Source organism: Canis aureus, chromosome 5 (assembly GCF_053574225.1).
Source record: "Canis aureus isolate CA01 chromosome 5, VMU_Caureus_v.1.0, whole genome shotgun sequence".
NCBI classification, from domain to species: domain Eukaryota; kingdom Metazoa; phylum Chordata; class Mammalia; order Carnivora; family Canidae; genus Canis; species Canis aureus.
This window is the reverse complement of record NC_135615.1, coordinates 2,416,271-2,432,622: the sequence shown is the minus strand read 5'-3', so window position 1 is coordinate 2,432,622 and position 16,352 is coordinate 2,416,271. Positions and strand designations below refer to the sequence as shown.

Genomic DNA, 16,352 nt, shown 5'->3' with positions numbered 1-16,352 from the left:
GACTGACACCTTAACTTTACAGATAATGAGATCTTTGGGGAAGTTTTAATCTTTCAAAGTTTCCAGGAGCTATACAAAAGCTCTGTTCCCCTCCCATCCCCCTGTCTTCAATGACCATATTTTCCGCCTCTGTCACTTCCCTTTGCTCTGTAAACATAGAAGCATAGAACATATTTGAGAGTGTTTCAACCATACCTGGAACTAAATATCTCCTCTGAGTAGTTAAAACTTGGAATTTGAATTGCGTGTGTATTTAATCGAGGGTGAATATTTCCAACTCAAAACAGATATTCTTAAATTGTCCAAGTTTGCATTGCCGCATAAGCATTTACAACTTGATTGTCAATTTGAGTATCAGGCCATGGCAATAAAAATTATTAGGATTATCTTTGGTACTAAGTGCTCCTGATTCTTTGTCCTAATAGAAAATAAAGGTGTAGAGTAAAACATTTTTCTACCTTTTACTTTTTCTTTTTTCAAGTGCCTTTTGAATAGATGTGTTTTTTGACTTAGGTCTCATTAGCATTTCTTATGGGGACGGCCTTTGGGGTAATACCACTTATTAAATTGTTCTGATGCTTTCGGAAAAGGAAAACCATGGTAACCAGATGTAGAGTATGATTATTTGCTTCTAACCTGGCAAAGTATTGGATTTAACAAAAGAAGCTTAATAGAAATGTTCAGATTGACCCTTCTCATCACTTGGGCTGCTTAGAGCCCAATCAATCTCTCATTATTATCAGAGTTATTCGAGCAAAGGCAGCAGTGATAGTATTTTTCATAATCACTTCTTGAGTCCAATGTAATTTGCAATTTGGAGTATTGTATTATGAAACAATAATGCATTAAAACGAACAGTGCAAGAATTAGGAGTATAGTAGTAAAGAAAGGATCTGGCGAAGTAGTTGTGTGAAAGGCACTTTCAAAATCATTGTAAGTGGACATGACTGATTTCAATGCCAAATTAAGCATTTAGAAAAATCAGAATTATGTGTTGTTTTTGCTATGTTTAGGTATGTATGTTTATTTTATATATATAATTTATTATAAAGTCAAAGTAGTTAAAGGGGAAACAAAAAATATATTTTGCATATTATTTGCATCTGCATGTTTGAGGTTTCGGGATTCATGTGGTTTGATTACCTGTGTGGCTATATGTTGAAAAAAAAATAAGGTGTATCAAGCCTTATAAAAATCTTGTGTGGAACAGTAATTACCAACTGACCCCATTTTACAAAGGGAATTTATTTGCTACAGAAAATATGTCATGTAGCCTATGAACTAGCTGATGCCTGAAAAGCTTTAACATCATAATTAAGATATATTGCCACTCATCATCTGTCCTTTTACTTGAATGGCTCTAACAGATTATAAATATTATTTCAGTTATTTATGTTTTTATCTTATGTTTTGAAGGATTACTGTGATTGCCTGTTTCTTTTTTCTTATCTATCTAGATTCCATGCTCATGTGTGTGTGTGTGTGTTTGGGTTTGGAGTTGTTTTTAAGATATTTGGGACTTACAATGATTCTTGTAAAATTAAAATTGGTAATGTGCTGGGTTCAATTTCTTCATTGTTGTTTTAATATTTCCTTGTTCATATCCTTCCAGGACTCCTGAAGTGTCATGTTACATCCTTGATTAGATAACAGGCTATGGCAGGGGAAGAGTGCACTTATAAGGACACTTAATAGAGTCCTGAAAAGGATGTGTTGTCCATTAAGGGCACACTGCTTGTCTAACGTCTGTTCTGGCTTGGTTAAGTAGAGCTAGGCTATTCTAGCTTGGTTAAGTAAAAGCTGTGGTTTTTTTGTTTGTGTTTTTTTTTATATTTTAAAATATTTTTTTAATTTTTTTAATTTTTAAAGATTTTATTTATTTAATCATGAGAGACCCAGAGAGAGAGGCAGAGACACAGACAGAGGGAGAAGCAGGCTCCCCGCAGAGAGCCCGATGTGGGACTCCATCCTGGGTCTCCAGGATCATACCCGGGCTGAAGGTGGCGCTAAATCCCTGGGCCACCAGGGCTGCCCTGTTTGTGTTTTTTTAAAAGGGTTCTTTTTTTTCTGGCTATCAAGCAACCCAAATTTAGTTTATTAAATCTAATCAGACTAGCGCTGATGAAAACTGTACACAATCAGAACTGTACAAAATTCTCGAGTTTGTGAATCTCCTTTTAAAGAGAACCCCTGCTAAACTCTGCCAAGTTAAAACTGCATCCCATTTTATAAAAGCACTATCAAGTTGTCATGTACCCTTTCTAAGCCTCCGTTCTCATCATTGTTGATTACTAAGATTTTTTTTTTTTTTTTTTTTTTGCCTAAATAGGAGCTTTCTGTTTTTCATAATCAGCTTCTCTTCCCTGATTCATCCAGCATTGCCACAATCTACTGCTGAGCAAATCAATGTGCTATCATGGTAGCGATTTCTTAAAATGCCACTAAAATATGTAAGATCCTGAATGGGAAGGACATATGAGAAGAAGTGACTTTTTTTTTGTTTTGTTTTGTTTTTTCTTATTTATAAAATGGAGGCTGAGGCACAAAAAAAAAAAAAGGGCCAGAAACTATGAATGTGTTATTACAAATGATAAATGCACATGGTGAATTCTTGCTGTTTACCCTTTGATTGGGTTTGGGCAGTTTCACATGCTTCTCTGTTGCCTGGCAGTATTTGCATATGTCAGTACAGACAATTTGGACTTATGGGGCAACATTGCATTTAGAAATATTGGCAGGGACCTAGCAATGGGCATGGGGGTAGTTTTTCCGATCCTTTCCAATGGTTGGGGATCAGTTCTTGATGTTGCCTCCAGATTCCTGGCCTTCATAGACAAGTTCCATTTGGGAACAATGTCCTTTGGATCTCATTGCTGCAGGAAATGCAAGATTTATCTCATTTATTTCAACAAAGATGGTTTGCTTGGCTGCTCTAATTATAATAGCATAAAATGACTGCCTGGTTCCTCAAGTTTTTGATGTGGCTGGTGTGGTTAAAAAAGAAGTCTTGGGTCTAAAGTCTGGCTCTGCTACTTACTTGCTATCTGGCCTGTGAAATCATTAAATTCTCCTGAAGCTCCCCCTAAAGAGAAGGATGATAACACCTGCCTCACATGCTGGTTGTGGAAATCAGTGAGATAAAGTACATAATAAAAATTCAATAAATTCTAGTTCAATGTAATGAAGTAATCAAAAGAGCATTCAACAGGTGTTCAATTATATGTATCACTTAGGATTTACATAAAGTGAACTTCATAGGTCTGGGAATTTCAATTTTTCTAGGAGTATCTGAGTTCAGACCCACTGAGATCTCTTGAGCTAGCTATGAGGTGACCTGAACTCTGTCCCTAGTTTGCAGTGTGACTTGGGGCAGCTCTGCATACCTCTTGGTCCTCAGTTTTTGTTTGTCAAATACAAACATTGACTGATCATTAGTCTTTAGTTTTCAGAAACGTGCACATATACCTTCAGTGTATATGGGTAAGAGTGTGGTAGAGCAATCTACAAAGATACATGGTTAGATTTTTTTTTCAAGCAGAATTTAGAACAGTTTAAGACTTTAAGACAAAAATAAATTCATAATTGTATTAGAGAGTGATGAGTTGAGAGAACTCAAGGCTGACAACTAAGATTGAACCAGAATTAATTGAAAAGATTTTCTAGAGAAACTTGGATCAAAACCATTTAGGAAAAACATGACACAAAATATGATGATAGAGGAATGGTGTTAAAAGCTCATGATTTTGCTTTGATTTGAGTGAACATTGTGTTTCTGAGGCATTGCAGAGAGTTTGATTGGAACATAGAAATAAGACAGGACAAGGTATTCTATTTTGCTGTACTGCAGAATCTTGAATCCAGCTCATTTAACAGCTAATATCTCTCAAAGGTCTTTAGGGTAAATGGCAGCATTGACACAACAGTCAATGGTCAAAGACAGATTAGCACCCTGGCTATACTAACTGTGTCTACAAAGAATACCTGGAGGTTTCAAAAAGAGATATGAGTTTCCAGAGAAAGGAAAAGATTGAATCATGTGATGGTGCAAAAATATAGAAATAAAGGGCAAAATACAGGGCAGAGTATTGAGTTAGATGACCATGTTGACCACTCCAGTGTCGAAGTTCGGTGTTGGGAGAGAACGGATGGTTTCTGGTCACTGATAACTGAATTTGTATTTGAGCAATTTCAGTTCTCTCCCCCAGGCAAGCAGTATCATTTAACCTACCCACTAGGGTAAATAGTAAGGCAAGAATTGTAACAAAGCCTCCTTAGGAATGAAGATCTTGGTAATGAGCAGTGAGAAATACCAACTTTCTAGGTGACATTTCAGTGATTTTTGTTTTTGAAGAAATTCTTATTTTAAAAATTATTCCTCAAAGCTTATAAGATAATTGGTGTTGGGTATTCCGTTCATCTATTTTTAAGTATGGCAGAAGATTTTTAGGACTTCTACTATATCAAGTTTTCAAATATGATACTAGAAAAATCCACTTCATTACACATCCAATTATATTTTTATTTTATTTATAGTAGGATATTGTGTGTTATATCACTCAGCATAATTTTTTCTGAAGGTCTCTAATTTTAGTAGCAATATAATAGTAAGATATTTCAATGTTATTTATATTGCAGGGAGAATTAGGTTAATTTGCTAAAAACTGAAATGATGGTTCAATAGCACGAAATTCTTATCAATAAATTTTTAATGACAGTTATTTCTATATGAAAACAAGAGAATTTTGTTATGATCCTTTGTTTTGTTTTTTTTTTTTTCCTTTTTCCTCATTCATCAACAAGTGCATGTTTTGCCCATTATTCTTTACTATAGTAATAAATACGGCCGATCTGGCAGTTGGCAATGATCTCATTTGTAATGCGTCATAGTGAAACCCATTTAGCAGATTACTTGGAGCTTATTTTAGCTGAATGAAAACATTGCTGTATTCTTTATGAAGAAAGCCATATGTTTAAGAAGTGTTAAGAATTGTATTCTGATAAGACAGGTCTCATCCGGCTGTATCTTTCTGTGAAGGAGTCTTCAGGGGCTTGGTGGCATTTTCATTGCGTTTTCTTCATGCAGCCACACTTCTGAAATTGTTCTCTATCAACATCTTCTTAAGCTATTTTTCTTTTTGTCTCCATGTTAGTTTGTTTTATTTTGCTTTTGAGAGAGAGAGAACACATGAGCAGGGGGAAAAGGAGAGAGAGAATCTCAAGCAGACGCCCTGCTGAGTGTGGAGCCTGTCACAGGGCTTGATTTCATGACCCTGAGATCCTGACCTGAGAGGAAATTGGGAGTTTGCTGCTTAACTGACCAAGTTACCTTGGCACCCGTGTCTCCATGTTTTTAAAAAGTCATTCCCTTATGTTAATATATCCTAAGATATGACTAGAAAGTTCTTCCTGAGGAGGTGCAGTCTGACCACTTTCTATTCTAGCATCACATTCATTGGATAGTGGGGCTTTCTGTTTAAACCTGTTGCAGGTGGGCGGTTAGTCAGAAGGCAGTTCCTAAAACTATCCTTTGCTGAAAATGGGTTTTCTTCCTGGACATACCATTATTACCTGATTTTTTTCAGCTTCGCTGTTCTTTGGAAAGTGACCCATTTGAAATTCACCTGTGGCTTTTAAAAGATAATAAATTAAATGTAATTGGTATCTTCCAAGTTTTAAGCTGCTTGCTATTAAATGATTGTTTTCATGTTTTCTTTTATAAGTTGACCCCTGACTTCAGCTGTGCCACTGACTTTGCTAGTACATGTGTAGCTAAAATTTTTCAGTAATGTCCCCCCTCTTTGCAGGAAGAATTAAACAACTATAAATTTTTTAAAAGATTTTATTTATTTATTGACACAGAAGGAGAGAGGCAGAGGCACAGACAGAGGGAGAAGCAGGCTCCATGCAGAGAGCCCAATGTGGGACTCGATCCTGGGTCTCCAGGATCACACCCCAGGCTGCAGGCGGCACCAAACCGCTGTGCCACCAGGGCTGCCCTAAACAACTATAAATTAAGGAAACACTGGAATATGTTGGCAATGAGAGTGAATGAGGGCATAGCTCTGTTCTTTATCTTTTTATGCTCTAGAATGATCGGTATATTTTTTTTCGCCTCTTTATTCTGTCAAAAAATTACAGCTAAGGGACTCATTTTTATCCCAATTATAAAGTAATCTGCTGTGCTTTTTAGGACGGCTTAAAGAAATCACATGATTTATTAACTCAAGTAGGCATTAAAGGAAATGTCCAAATGGTAACCTATAAACATTTTATCTGTCCTTTCTTTGCATTTTAATATCAGTCTTGAATTTATAATTTCAAACGAAAGGTATACTATAACAGTTTGATAATAAATTTTCAAATAATAAAATAGTATGTTTTGGTGATTCAGGGGACAGCCTAGGACACTAATATTTTCATATCAAATAAATGAGAAAAAAATTCAGTTCTTAAATCTGAGTCAATATTCACTTTTTTATTCTTTTTAATCCTGCATACTTAAAAGTTGAAAGCTCATAGACTGAGATTTAAAACTGAAAGTTTTTCCACAAAGTAGGCTCAAGATCATTTTAAAAAAAATAAAAGATCTAATATAGCTAATTAAGCTCAATGTTAAGTTTGGGACCAAAAATATTTAAACGGTATTAAAACATGGAAAAGCCAACCACTCTCAGTTTTTTCTCATATTATTAGCTCAAAGGGATGATGTACATGATCTTCCTATAAGATTAAACTATAACTTTTGGTGCAGAGAGACATACAGTTGATCCCTGAACAGCACAGGGGCTGGGGTGCTAAACTCCTTCATAGTTGAAAATCCATGTGTGACTTTTGACTCCCCGTAAACTTAACTAGGAATAGCCAACTATTGACCTGAAGCCTTACTGATAATGTAAATAGTCAACTAACACATATTTTTATGTGTTACATATTATATTCCTACACTAAAGTAAGCTCTTAGAGAAAAGAGAATGTTCTTAAAATCATCATAAGGAAGAGAAAATACATATACAGTGCTGTAGCGTATTTATAAAAAAAAAAATCCGGGTATAAGTGGATCTATGTTGTTCAGGGGTCAACTGTGTATCTTGTGTCATGGCATCGTGTTTCTTAACTAGGATATAGGTTTGAATGTAAGTAATCTAGAATATGAACCAGCACAGTCTTTAAAAGCAACACAAAATAGGTCAATGTGGCAACATTGTATCATTGGAGGGATATTGATGAACTGAAAAACTTAATGGTTAAAATGATTTACCTTTAGGAATCCATCTTGCCAGTAAATATCATGTGTTAAGACTTGAACTTACACTTTTCTTAATGTCAGAAATACACTTTATATTTCCAGATGTCTTAGTGTTGCAAAATTTTCAAGATGGAAATACATGGAAGCTTTAATACCATCTACATGCTGATGATGCTCAGATTAATTTGTCCAGCTTCATGCTCTCCCCTGAACCCCCTGTAGATGCTTAATAAATTTTTGTCAAATGAAGGAACATTATGTTTTAAATGTTGGCTCCTGCTGAGATGTATCAGTTTTTTATGTTTGCTCTTTCATTTATTTATTAATTCATTCTATAAAGTTAGTCATTATGCCTCTTAGGCATTATTGATATATTAACAAAAATAAAGGCAAAGTGTTTATTTTTAATGCTTTGTATTTATTAATTTTAAAAGCATTGTACGTATTTTATCCTTTGTGAGAAGTGGTCAGTTCTTAGGGATTTCTTTCCTCTTTTTCTTTTTTGCAATTGCAATGATCTTCCAGTTTCTAGATACCATTACAATTTAAGGATAGATTTGCTTTATAGAAATTAACTTTGTAGGCAGTTTTGAATGCTTTCTAATGTAATTTTTAAAGGAAGAGTGATGGTGATATTTTGACTTTTTTTTCTATTTTAAGATTTTAAAAACATTATCTTTTATTTATAGACCCCTCTGCAAACAGTGTTACTTTAGTAAATATTCCCATGTACACTTCATGTATAAACCAGTATTTGAAATCAGATTCATGTTAATAGAAGAAAGACCTATGCTACCAACCAGGTTATTAATTAAAATACTTCTTTTTTCTTTTACATCAGTTTTGGAATAGCCTTTTTTTTTTTTTTTTTTTTTTTTTACTCCTCCTTTCAGTATGATTAATTGTACAGCATAAGCCAGATTCCTACTTTGTCCTCTGAAAGAAATATGCAATATATTTTATATATTTATGAATGCTTAGTTGAGTAACTGCCTATAAAAGATTTTTTTTAAACATCTAGTGACTACATGACTAAGATGAGTATTATTTGAGGGTATGTAGTACATACATTCCAGGCAACATGCTCTTTTTTAGAGAAAAGCAACAGAGCAAGACAAAGAATTTATAGCAAATCTAGGCTCCTGAGATATTTTGGATGCCAGAATGGAGTATTAGTGTTTTTGTAGAGAGCCTCCAGCTCCGTGGCCATCTGTGAAAGTTTGTGTGGACTGGTTTTTGAATCATGTATCTGTTCCTCATGTTTGTTTTTGATCAGATATAGAGTTTGAAGGCAAAGATGCCACATTCAGCAATTACTTTTCATTGGTTTCCAGAATTGAATTTGATGAGGATGCCTTAAAGCTTTCAACTTCATAAGCTCAAAGTGTTATAGCAATGTAAATTATCCTTTGTACCTTAAACCTTGCAAACATGGCCTTGTTTGTCAGTTTTTAAACTATGATAAATGTTTCCAATAAACCTGACTGAAAATAAAGAAGACTAGTTGTTTATGGAGAGATTATTAAGTAGATGATTGTGAATTCTCATTCTTTAGTCACAAGAGCAACCTATTCTAATGCAGATTTTTGGCCTCTAGCATTTGAGGTTTTCAGCATTCAGTTCTATACATTTAGTAATTGTGCAGTAAGGATTAACTGAAAAGTTGCTTATTTTTGTTTTGCCAAAAGAAAAGTGAGGATTGAGGCCATTTTCAAAAGGGTTGTCTCTGGAGAGTTGCAATTAAAAATGAATCTAATAATGGTGATTGAAAATATTCATAATGGGCAAAAACTAGAGAATTGCAGGAGGCCTTTTGGCCCTCATTTTGAGCAAGCTCGCATTTCATTGAGTACATATGTCTTTGTCACAAAAGAATGAAAACTCATTTTGTATATATTGACAAGTTAGAATTTTTTGTTATCAACAGGTTTGGCAAACATCGAAAAGATGACAAGATTGAGAAAACGGGTAAAATAAAAATACAGGACTCCCTTACGTCAGAAGAGGAGAGGATACGAATGAAGCAGGAACAGGAGAGGTAGACTTCAACCATTTGACTAAACTCACCAGATAGAGCTTTTTGTCCTTTCTACTCTTCTTTCTTTTTCTTTTTCTTTTTTTTTTTTTCCCTAATATGAAGAATTTATTCTCAAAAGGAGTTTTTAGTTTTTTGGTGTCAGTCCAAATATTGATGGTTGTGGGATTAATGTAAAGAAAGATTTAAAAAAAAACACTGTATATTTATTTGAGGCATTAAAGTGAATTTAATGGTTAAGATCTTTGCCTAACAGATAGTAGGGCATATTAAATGAATTAAATAAACGTTAAGACTAAATTTATGATCACATTTAAAATCACAAAGAAATATTTACAAAGTTCAATTTCATTTATGTATCAGTATATAGTATTTTTATATACTGATAAAAATAATTATAATTATAATTATAATTATATTATAATTATAATTTTTAAGACTATTTCTCTGGAAATAAAACTTTGAATTTTTATAGTTCACTTAAAATATTTTTATCTATAATAAGAATTGAGAAGGCTTTTGTGCTATGTTGTCTTCCTCTCAAACCTCATGTTTGTTTCTTTTTTTTTCTACTTCCCTATCATATTTTATGACATTTTCCACTTAAACTTGATTGCATCTTTTCCAGAAAATTTGTTATCTGTTGTTGAGCCATTCCATTGTAAGAACCCCAAGACCGCGAAATGAATGAAAAATTACTTTAAGCAGATAATCGAAAACCATTTTTATAAGTGATTAGAATTTCTCTTGTAATTCCCAGGGGATGAGAAAGCTGCCTCGCACTTCTGTTATTAGAGTTTACAGGCTCGCAGGGCGCTCCTCCGTATCTTCATTTGGCAGTTTCAGAGCTGCCACAGCAAGAGACCCTCTACCTGTTGTATTTTTAATAACCTGGGGAATGAGGAAGTTTCTGGTGCCTTGATGAAGGCTAAAAGACTCAATATTGTCCATAACTAACATGAGAATCCAGCAGCTTCACTTCCAGATTCTCACTAACAATTCTAGAGTCGAGGCCCTTTCGAGTCTTACGCTTAACGAATGAAAGAACTAGAAAGAATATTCTATCGTGGTTTTCTTTCGAAGAGATTAATGTTTGGATATTTTTCCATTCATCCTCTCCCTCGTTTGAGGCTTTAGGCTAGGATAGTTACTCTGATTCTCTTGGCTTTTCAGAGTATTAAATATGTAAATGGGAGAAACAGGGACTTAATTTGTGATGCAAGTCTGGGTTTATTCTTCTGGTTCTTCCCCAAATTTTTGTTTTTTTGAATCCTTCCATTTTCGTGCTTTCTAGGACTCTTTCTAATCCTCACCAATTTTGGGATCCCTAAACTCATGAATAAGCTCACTGTTGTCAGGACAGGACACACAGTATTCCTTAGTGTGTGCAATATGGCATTTAATTGCTCAGTGCTGTAAACTTCCATCCTAAGAGACTGTAGAAGAGAAGTGTATACCAGCTAAATGAATGTCCTCAGATTTATCCACAGGCAAATACGTGGTTTAGTTGAAGAACAATCTAAGCGATACAGACATTTTACTTCTTCCCTATCTTGATGCGAACCACAGGGGATAGCTTCATTAGTCCTGTACGGTTGTCCATATTTGCAATATTCTTTTCTTGCAGTTTAAGATGATTACTGTGTTTCAATGCAGAATTCTCTCAACACGTTCCAAGATACTTGTTATAATGCATAGTCAAGTTTTGCAGCCAAACAATGATTTTTACATAATGGTTTCACTTGTATTATTAATTTGCCTAAGGCACAGTTCACTTTCAGTTTTGCTTTTAATCTCCATCTCTGTACCTCTAATGATGCAATACTTCTGGGAACTAGGTTGGTCATAATGAATTTACAATGTACAGGAGGCCTAGAATAAAAATCTTTTAGGGTCAAGGAACAGTGAATGGTCCATTAAAAAAATCAATTAGCTTCATAATTTAAGAAAACTATTATTCTCTGACTTTCTATTTCAGTAACAGTTTTTACAAGTATGTTTTATTTAAATTTGTGGATCTTATAATAAAGCGAGTGAATGCATGAGACATACTGAATTACATAAGTGAAGTTTGTTTAGTATTTGTTATTTGGCTAGAGCAAATCCTTCCCTTCTTTGTGCGTCCTCCTTTCTGTTCTGTCTGTTGGCATTGGTGGTGCTTTGTTTGAGAATGGAATTGCAGATTCTTTGGGAAGAATTTGGGTGGAGGACTAGATAAAAATGAAAAAACACTGCTTATATTCTCAACATAGCTTTTGCTTCACTGTGGATTAGTAGAGAAGCACCTCCTTTAACATTCTTTACCACTGTTGCTATTTGAGTTCCCAAAATTATTTTGGCTCACTTCATATAAAAATAGAAAACTTGACATCCCCTGGTTATTAATTATGACATGTCCATATATAAAAATATTTTTGTCTATATGTATCCATGAAGCCTGACTATGACTGAAAATATAAATATGGAACAAGTGAAAGGACAATGAATATAATTTAAAATGTGTTTTCCTACCAGGTTAAGATCTATTTGGATAGTGAAAGTAAATTAGATTCTTCTGAGCATGGGTCTGAGACTTCATCCTTGCTAACATCCTCCTCTTTCCTTCCACTTACTGCCATCCCTTGGAGGTAGGGTCTTGTATAAATACTGTCCACATAGGAGAAGTGAATGAGGAAGACCCCAGCATGGATGTGTCCTCTGACTCTGCGAGTCCTGCCCTGCCAACACCCTGAGCCTGCTTGCCTGGGCTCTCTTCCTGAGAGACAAGGAGTATGGGTAAAATTAGCTGGTCCTGTGATGTGCTATTTTGACTTCTAGCTCCAGACTCCAAACGTAGGTATCTTAGCCTTTCAGAGATGCTATTGGCCACTTTTGGGCTAGGTGGGGAAATGAAGGCGAGTGATGGATATTTGCAGCTGAGGTATGAATTCAGTGCTTTACTGCCCTTACTAGTTTGTCTCTGAGGCGTGCCCAGAGACAAAGCCTCTGTTGTTTCTTTTCCACCACAAAAAAGGATTGGACTCCAAAATAGAACATATTTAATTCAATGACCTGTGTCACTTCAGGCCCACTTAGCTACCATTATCTTGACCAAGAATCCAAAGTAATGTTTGGCTTTCTATTGAATTTTTGCTCCCCTGGTATCTCTACTTGGGTGCTAAAGGTTGATATATAGGCAGTGTGGTGTGGGAGTTTCCCAAACAGTGGCTAACAGGAGAAAAAGGGTTCCATGTACAAATGTGTTTGAGAAACACTTGGTTAAGCCAATTTATGCATATTTCTTTACTCCATTATTTCTCAAACCCTACTTTTGTTAATAGACTTCGTGAGTCACGAAGATATGAATAGAGATTCATCATGTCCTAAGTTATTTGTTCACAGAACATCCCCCTTCACTTGTTGTTTTCCATGATATGCCAGCATCTCTCAGGATTCGGTCCCTGGGAAATCTTGGTGGCAAGTGAAGGCCATTGGCTCCTGAGTTAGCCATTTCAAGCTCACTCATCTGACTGGCTGTGGAACATCAGGTTGATTGTTTCATAGAATCAGGAGCAAATGTTGAGCAGTGTTTGCAACGTGCCTCCACATTATGGCTTCTGTTTTGTGTGCTTATAAATCTTATTCCTGAACTTTCATTTTCTGCTTTCTCTTTCCTACATGTTTCTCGCCTGTTGAAAGCATATACTTTTTTAAGGTTTGATTATAATGTATTCTAGTTCTAAATCCATAGAAAATTTGAAAGAAAAACCATAAATTTAAAAATTCTCAATCAAAATTCTCAATATCACAAAAAGGTTAAAATCCCGCTTAAAATTATGACTGTTTTCAAGGTAAGAAATGGGGTTAAATATTGTCCCTCTTGGAAATTCAGCATAGATGCCAAATTGTAAGCTTGAATACTGAGAGGTGGCAGTTGTTAGATTTACATGGCAGGGTAAGCTGAAGGACTGATGAGTTGAGCCACGCAGCTTCCAAAGGCCACCACTTGCGGCATTTTGCGGGGCAGATGCAGCATTCATTCAGTTGACCACAGACTGCTATTACATTGAACCATTGCTTCCAGTTATCTTGCAGTTTAAATTTCATTCTGCCCTACCTTTAGGTTTTATTTGATAAATGTCTGTAATACTGATTTTTAGAGATCCAGGAACTTTATTCCCAGAATGAAGCTTCTGGATGACAGTGCAATAGGTTGGGGGTTGAATGTTTCCCAAAAGAGTTAATTGCAAGGCCCTAAACATTGTTTTGAAGATATTTAACAACTATCTAATGTGTAGCAATCCAAAATTCATTTTAATTTTTTCTGGTAAACTAATATTAGTATATTTTATCTTCTGTAGACATTTACAGCATTTTTTTTTTTTTATTAACATCACTAAAGGTCAATTTTGGTTTCTTGGAGTATTCTAAAAAATGCATCATGGTTATTCCATGTATTGACGCTTTGTAACTTTGGAGGTAAAATATTTGGGATATAACTAATTTAAGTACACCATAGATTTCCATCCTGAGGAATGGATCACTCAATAGCGATCCTCATGCCTGTACCTTTTCTGGATATACAAAGACCATACTTCATATCCATAAAACAGTTATTTTCATCTTACTCTACTGCAATTAGTGCTAAAAGCCATTTATTGTAAAAGCGAAAATCCTAATGAACAGAAATGTTACAAGAAGTCTTATGTGTTTTATCTTCATCATGCATCATCCATTTTAATTACAGAAAAGGGTGGTGAATACTGTGACAAGAGTCTAGAATTAAAATCATTAATTGATGTCAAGCTGAAGAGAGACTGTTAGCATGAATTTAGTGACAGCAGGAAAGAAATTAACCTTATTACTTTATTTAGTATATTACATTATTTTGTGTATTGTTGTCTATGCAGGTTCAAGGCAATTTCATTATCATAATGGAAAGTACTTTTTTTTAACAAAAGGAAGAGGTACAGATATTATGTTTGAACATAACAAATTGACATAAATTCTTCACTTGTTAAAAGTCTCACAAAGTTTTTAAAGTTTTAATTTTTTTTTTTTTTTATGTAGCAAGAATAGGGAAGCAGTGCGTGATGATGTTGCTCATCTACATCAGTCACTACAGCTGTCTGCCATCATTTAGACCTCAGAATAGTTCTCTTGTTTATAAGTACGAAGGACTGTCTGAAATGCTTAAAGCAATAGACATTTATTTCTTTGGCTAAATTTTGGGCTAATCAGTTACTTCTGTCATTGCTGAAGTTTGGCCCAAGATAAATTGGTTGGTTAATGCTAAACAACAACCTGACTGTTCAAAAAACGAATGGCTCTTACATCTTAGAGATAATTTGTGACCTCAGGGTCATGATAAAAGAATAGAGGGGGTGTCTTTTTAATAGCATTGACCATCTGGAACTATTAAAGGCTGAACTGCAGTGTACTCAACTGTCTTTTTTTAAAGTTTCCTTAAGAAACTATATTATTTTTCTTGAGACACCCAAAATATTTTCTCATCTGAGTCAAATATTTCTTTTCTAATTAAATCTCTCTAGAAAGAATGAAAACATATTAATATGTGTTCCAGAGTCCCTTTTCTCACTTTAGAGTAAACAAGACATTCAAATATAAAAGTACATATTAAAGACAATCATTGATATCTTTTGTTAATCTATGAATTGTCACTAAAATTCACAAAAAAACGTAGTGCATTCTTGGCTTTAAAAATCTACCTTTCAAAAAAAAAATAAAATAAAAATAAAATAAAAAAAAATAAAAATCTACCTTTCAGTGCCATTCATATAGCAGCAAGCTTTATTAGCAATAATTCCTAGACTGAACTTTTTAAAAAGTTTTAAATGCACATTGGTCCAACCTGGTTACCAAATTCATTCTCCTGTTGCAGCTCAAGCCCCACTTCCTGGGCCACAGGCAGGCTGTAGTGGCATTCTGAAGTTTTTAGCACAACGGTGAGCCAGTGAGCCCCCAGAGAGAGAAGGGGGACTCAAACAGCTTTCATGGCTTTGAGCATAAACTCATTGGTGGTGATAAGATAAACAATAAAAATATACATTTTTATGTTATTGGAGCTTAGAAAAAAATTAATGCTTTTAGTAGATAACACTGTAATGTGTATTGGATTCAATGATTAATGACAATTAGTAATAGTGTACAAATTTGGGTAAAAGGAAGCAGATGAGAGCTGGGCTTTATGAACAGTACCTCATGCTGCCGAGCACTTCTTCTGAGCAATTGACTTGTTAGAAATTGACTCCCAAAATGAAGATTAGTTTCTGTGTATTTAGAACAAAAAAGAACATTCAGTTCCAGGATCCATCAATAATAAATTGAAATTATTGTGCAAGAAATTTGGGAAGATTATTTAGGTTTCATGCTTCCCTTGAGAAGAGAATGTTCATATTCTTTTGTCCTGATGGCTTCTTTTCTTAACAGAGCTGCATTTTCCAACATAAGTAAGTTAAATTTTCTTCACTTTTAGTGACCTGAGGTTCAATTACCATAGAGTTCACTCACTTATAAACCAATCTGTTATTCCTCTTGATTTGGGGGGGTCCTCCAAATTCAGAGATTTTGGCTTTATTTCTGTTGTAGTCTTTCAAATTTCTACAGGTTCCCAAACTTCAAAACTTATGTGAATGCCCAGTCACTCCGTAGTGAGGTGATTCTCTGAAGGTGAGCAAATATAGTGGTAAAGTGGAGTATCAGATGAGTGATCATAATTGAGCTTCAAATTAATATCCCATTGAATCGAAGAAAGAAGTCATTTTTCTCTTCAATAGTTTTTCTGGTTGAATACAGTCAAAAAGACAGTATGATGGAAAGAATACAATGATCTCTGAACTTATCTGAACTTTCCATCATGAATATCCTGTATTTAGTGTTATATAAATACTTTTATAATAACATCCTTGACTGTCATAATCACTCCTAGGTGAATAAGTAGATTATAATAAGAAATCTAGTATAAATTTAGCTAACTTTGACATTAGAATTTGCCTCGTTATTTTTCTGATGGGTATTCTTTCTGCGGGACTTACATTTATTAGAGTCTAGTACTTTTTTTTTTTTTTTTTT

General features: G+C 34.6%; 1 protein-coding gene across 24 annotated transcripts in view; it reads left to right on the top strand.

Moving 5' to 3' along the window:
* The window catches only part of PARD3 (par-3 family cell polarity regulator), a 648,392-nt gene that overhangs the window by 477,347 nt on the left and 154,693 nt on the right, over positions 1–16,352 (top strand). For 21 of the 24 annotated variants that reach the window (XM_077896592.1, XM_077896595.1, XM_077896591.1 and 18 more), the window contains one exon: positions 9,174–9,284. The exons of the other annotated variants lie outside the window; for them this stretch is intronic. In XM_077896592.1, the coding sequence (XP_077752718.1) occupies positions 9,174–9,284 (111 nt within the window). The remainder of the gene's footprint in view (positions 1–9,173; positions 9,285–16,352) is intronic. 24 annotated transcript variants of the gene reach the window in all.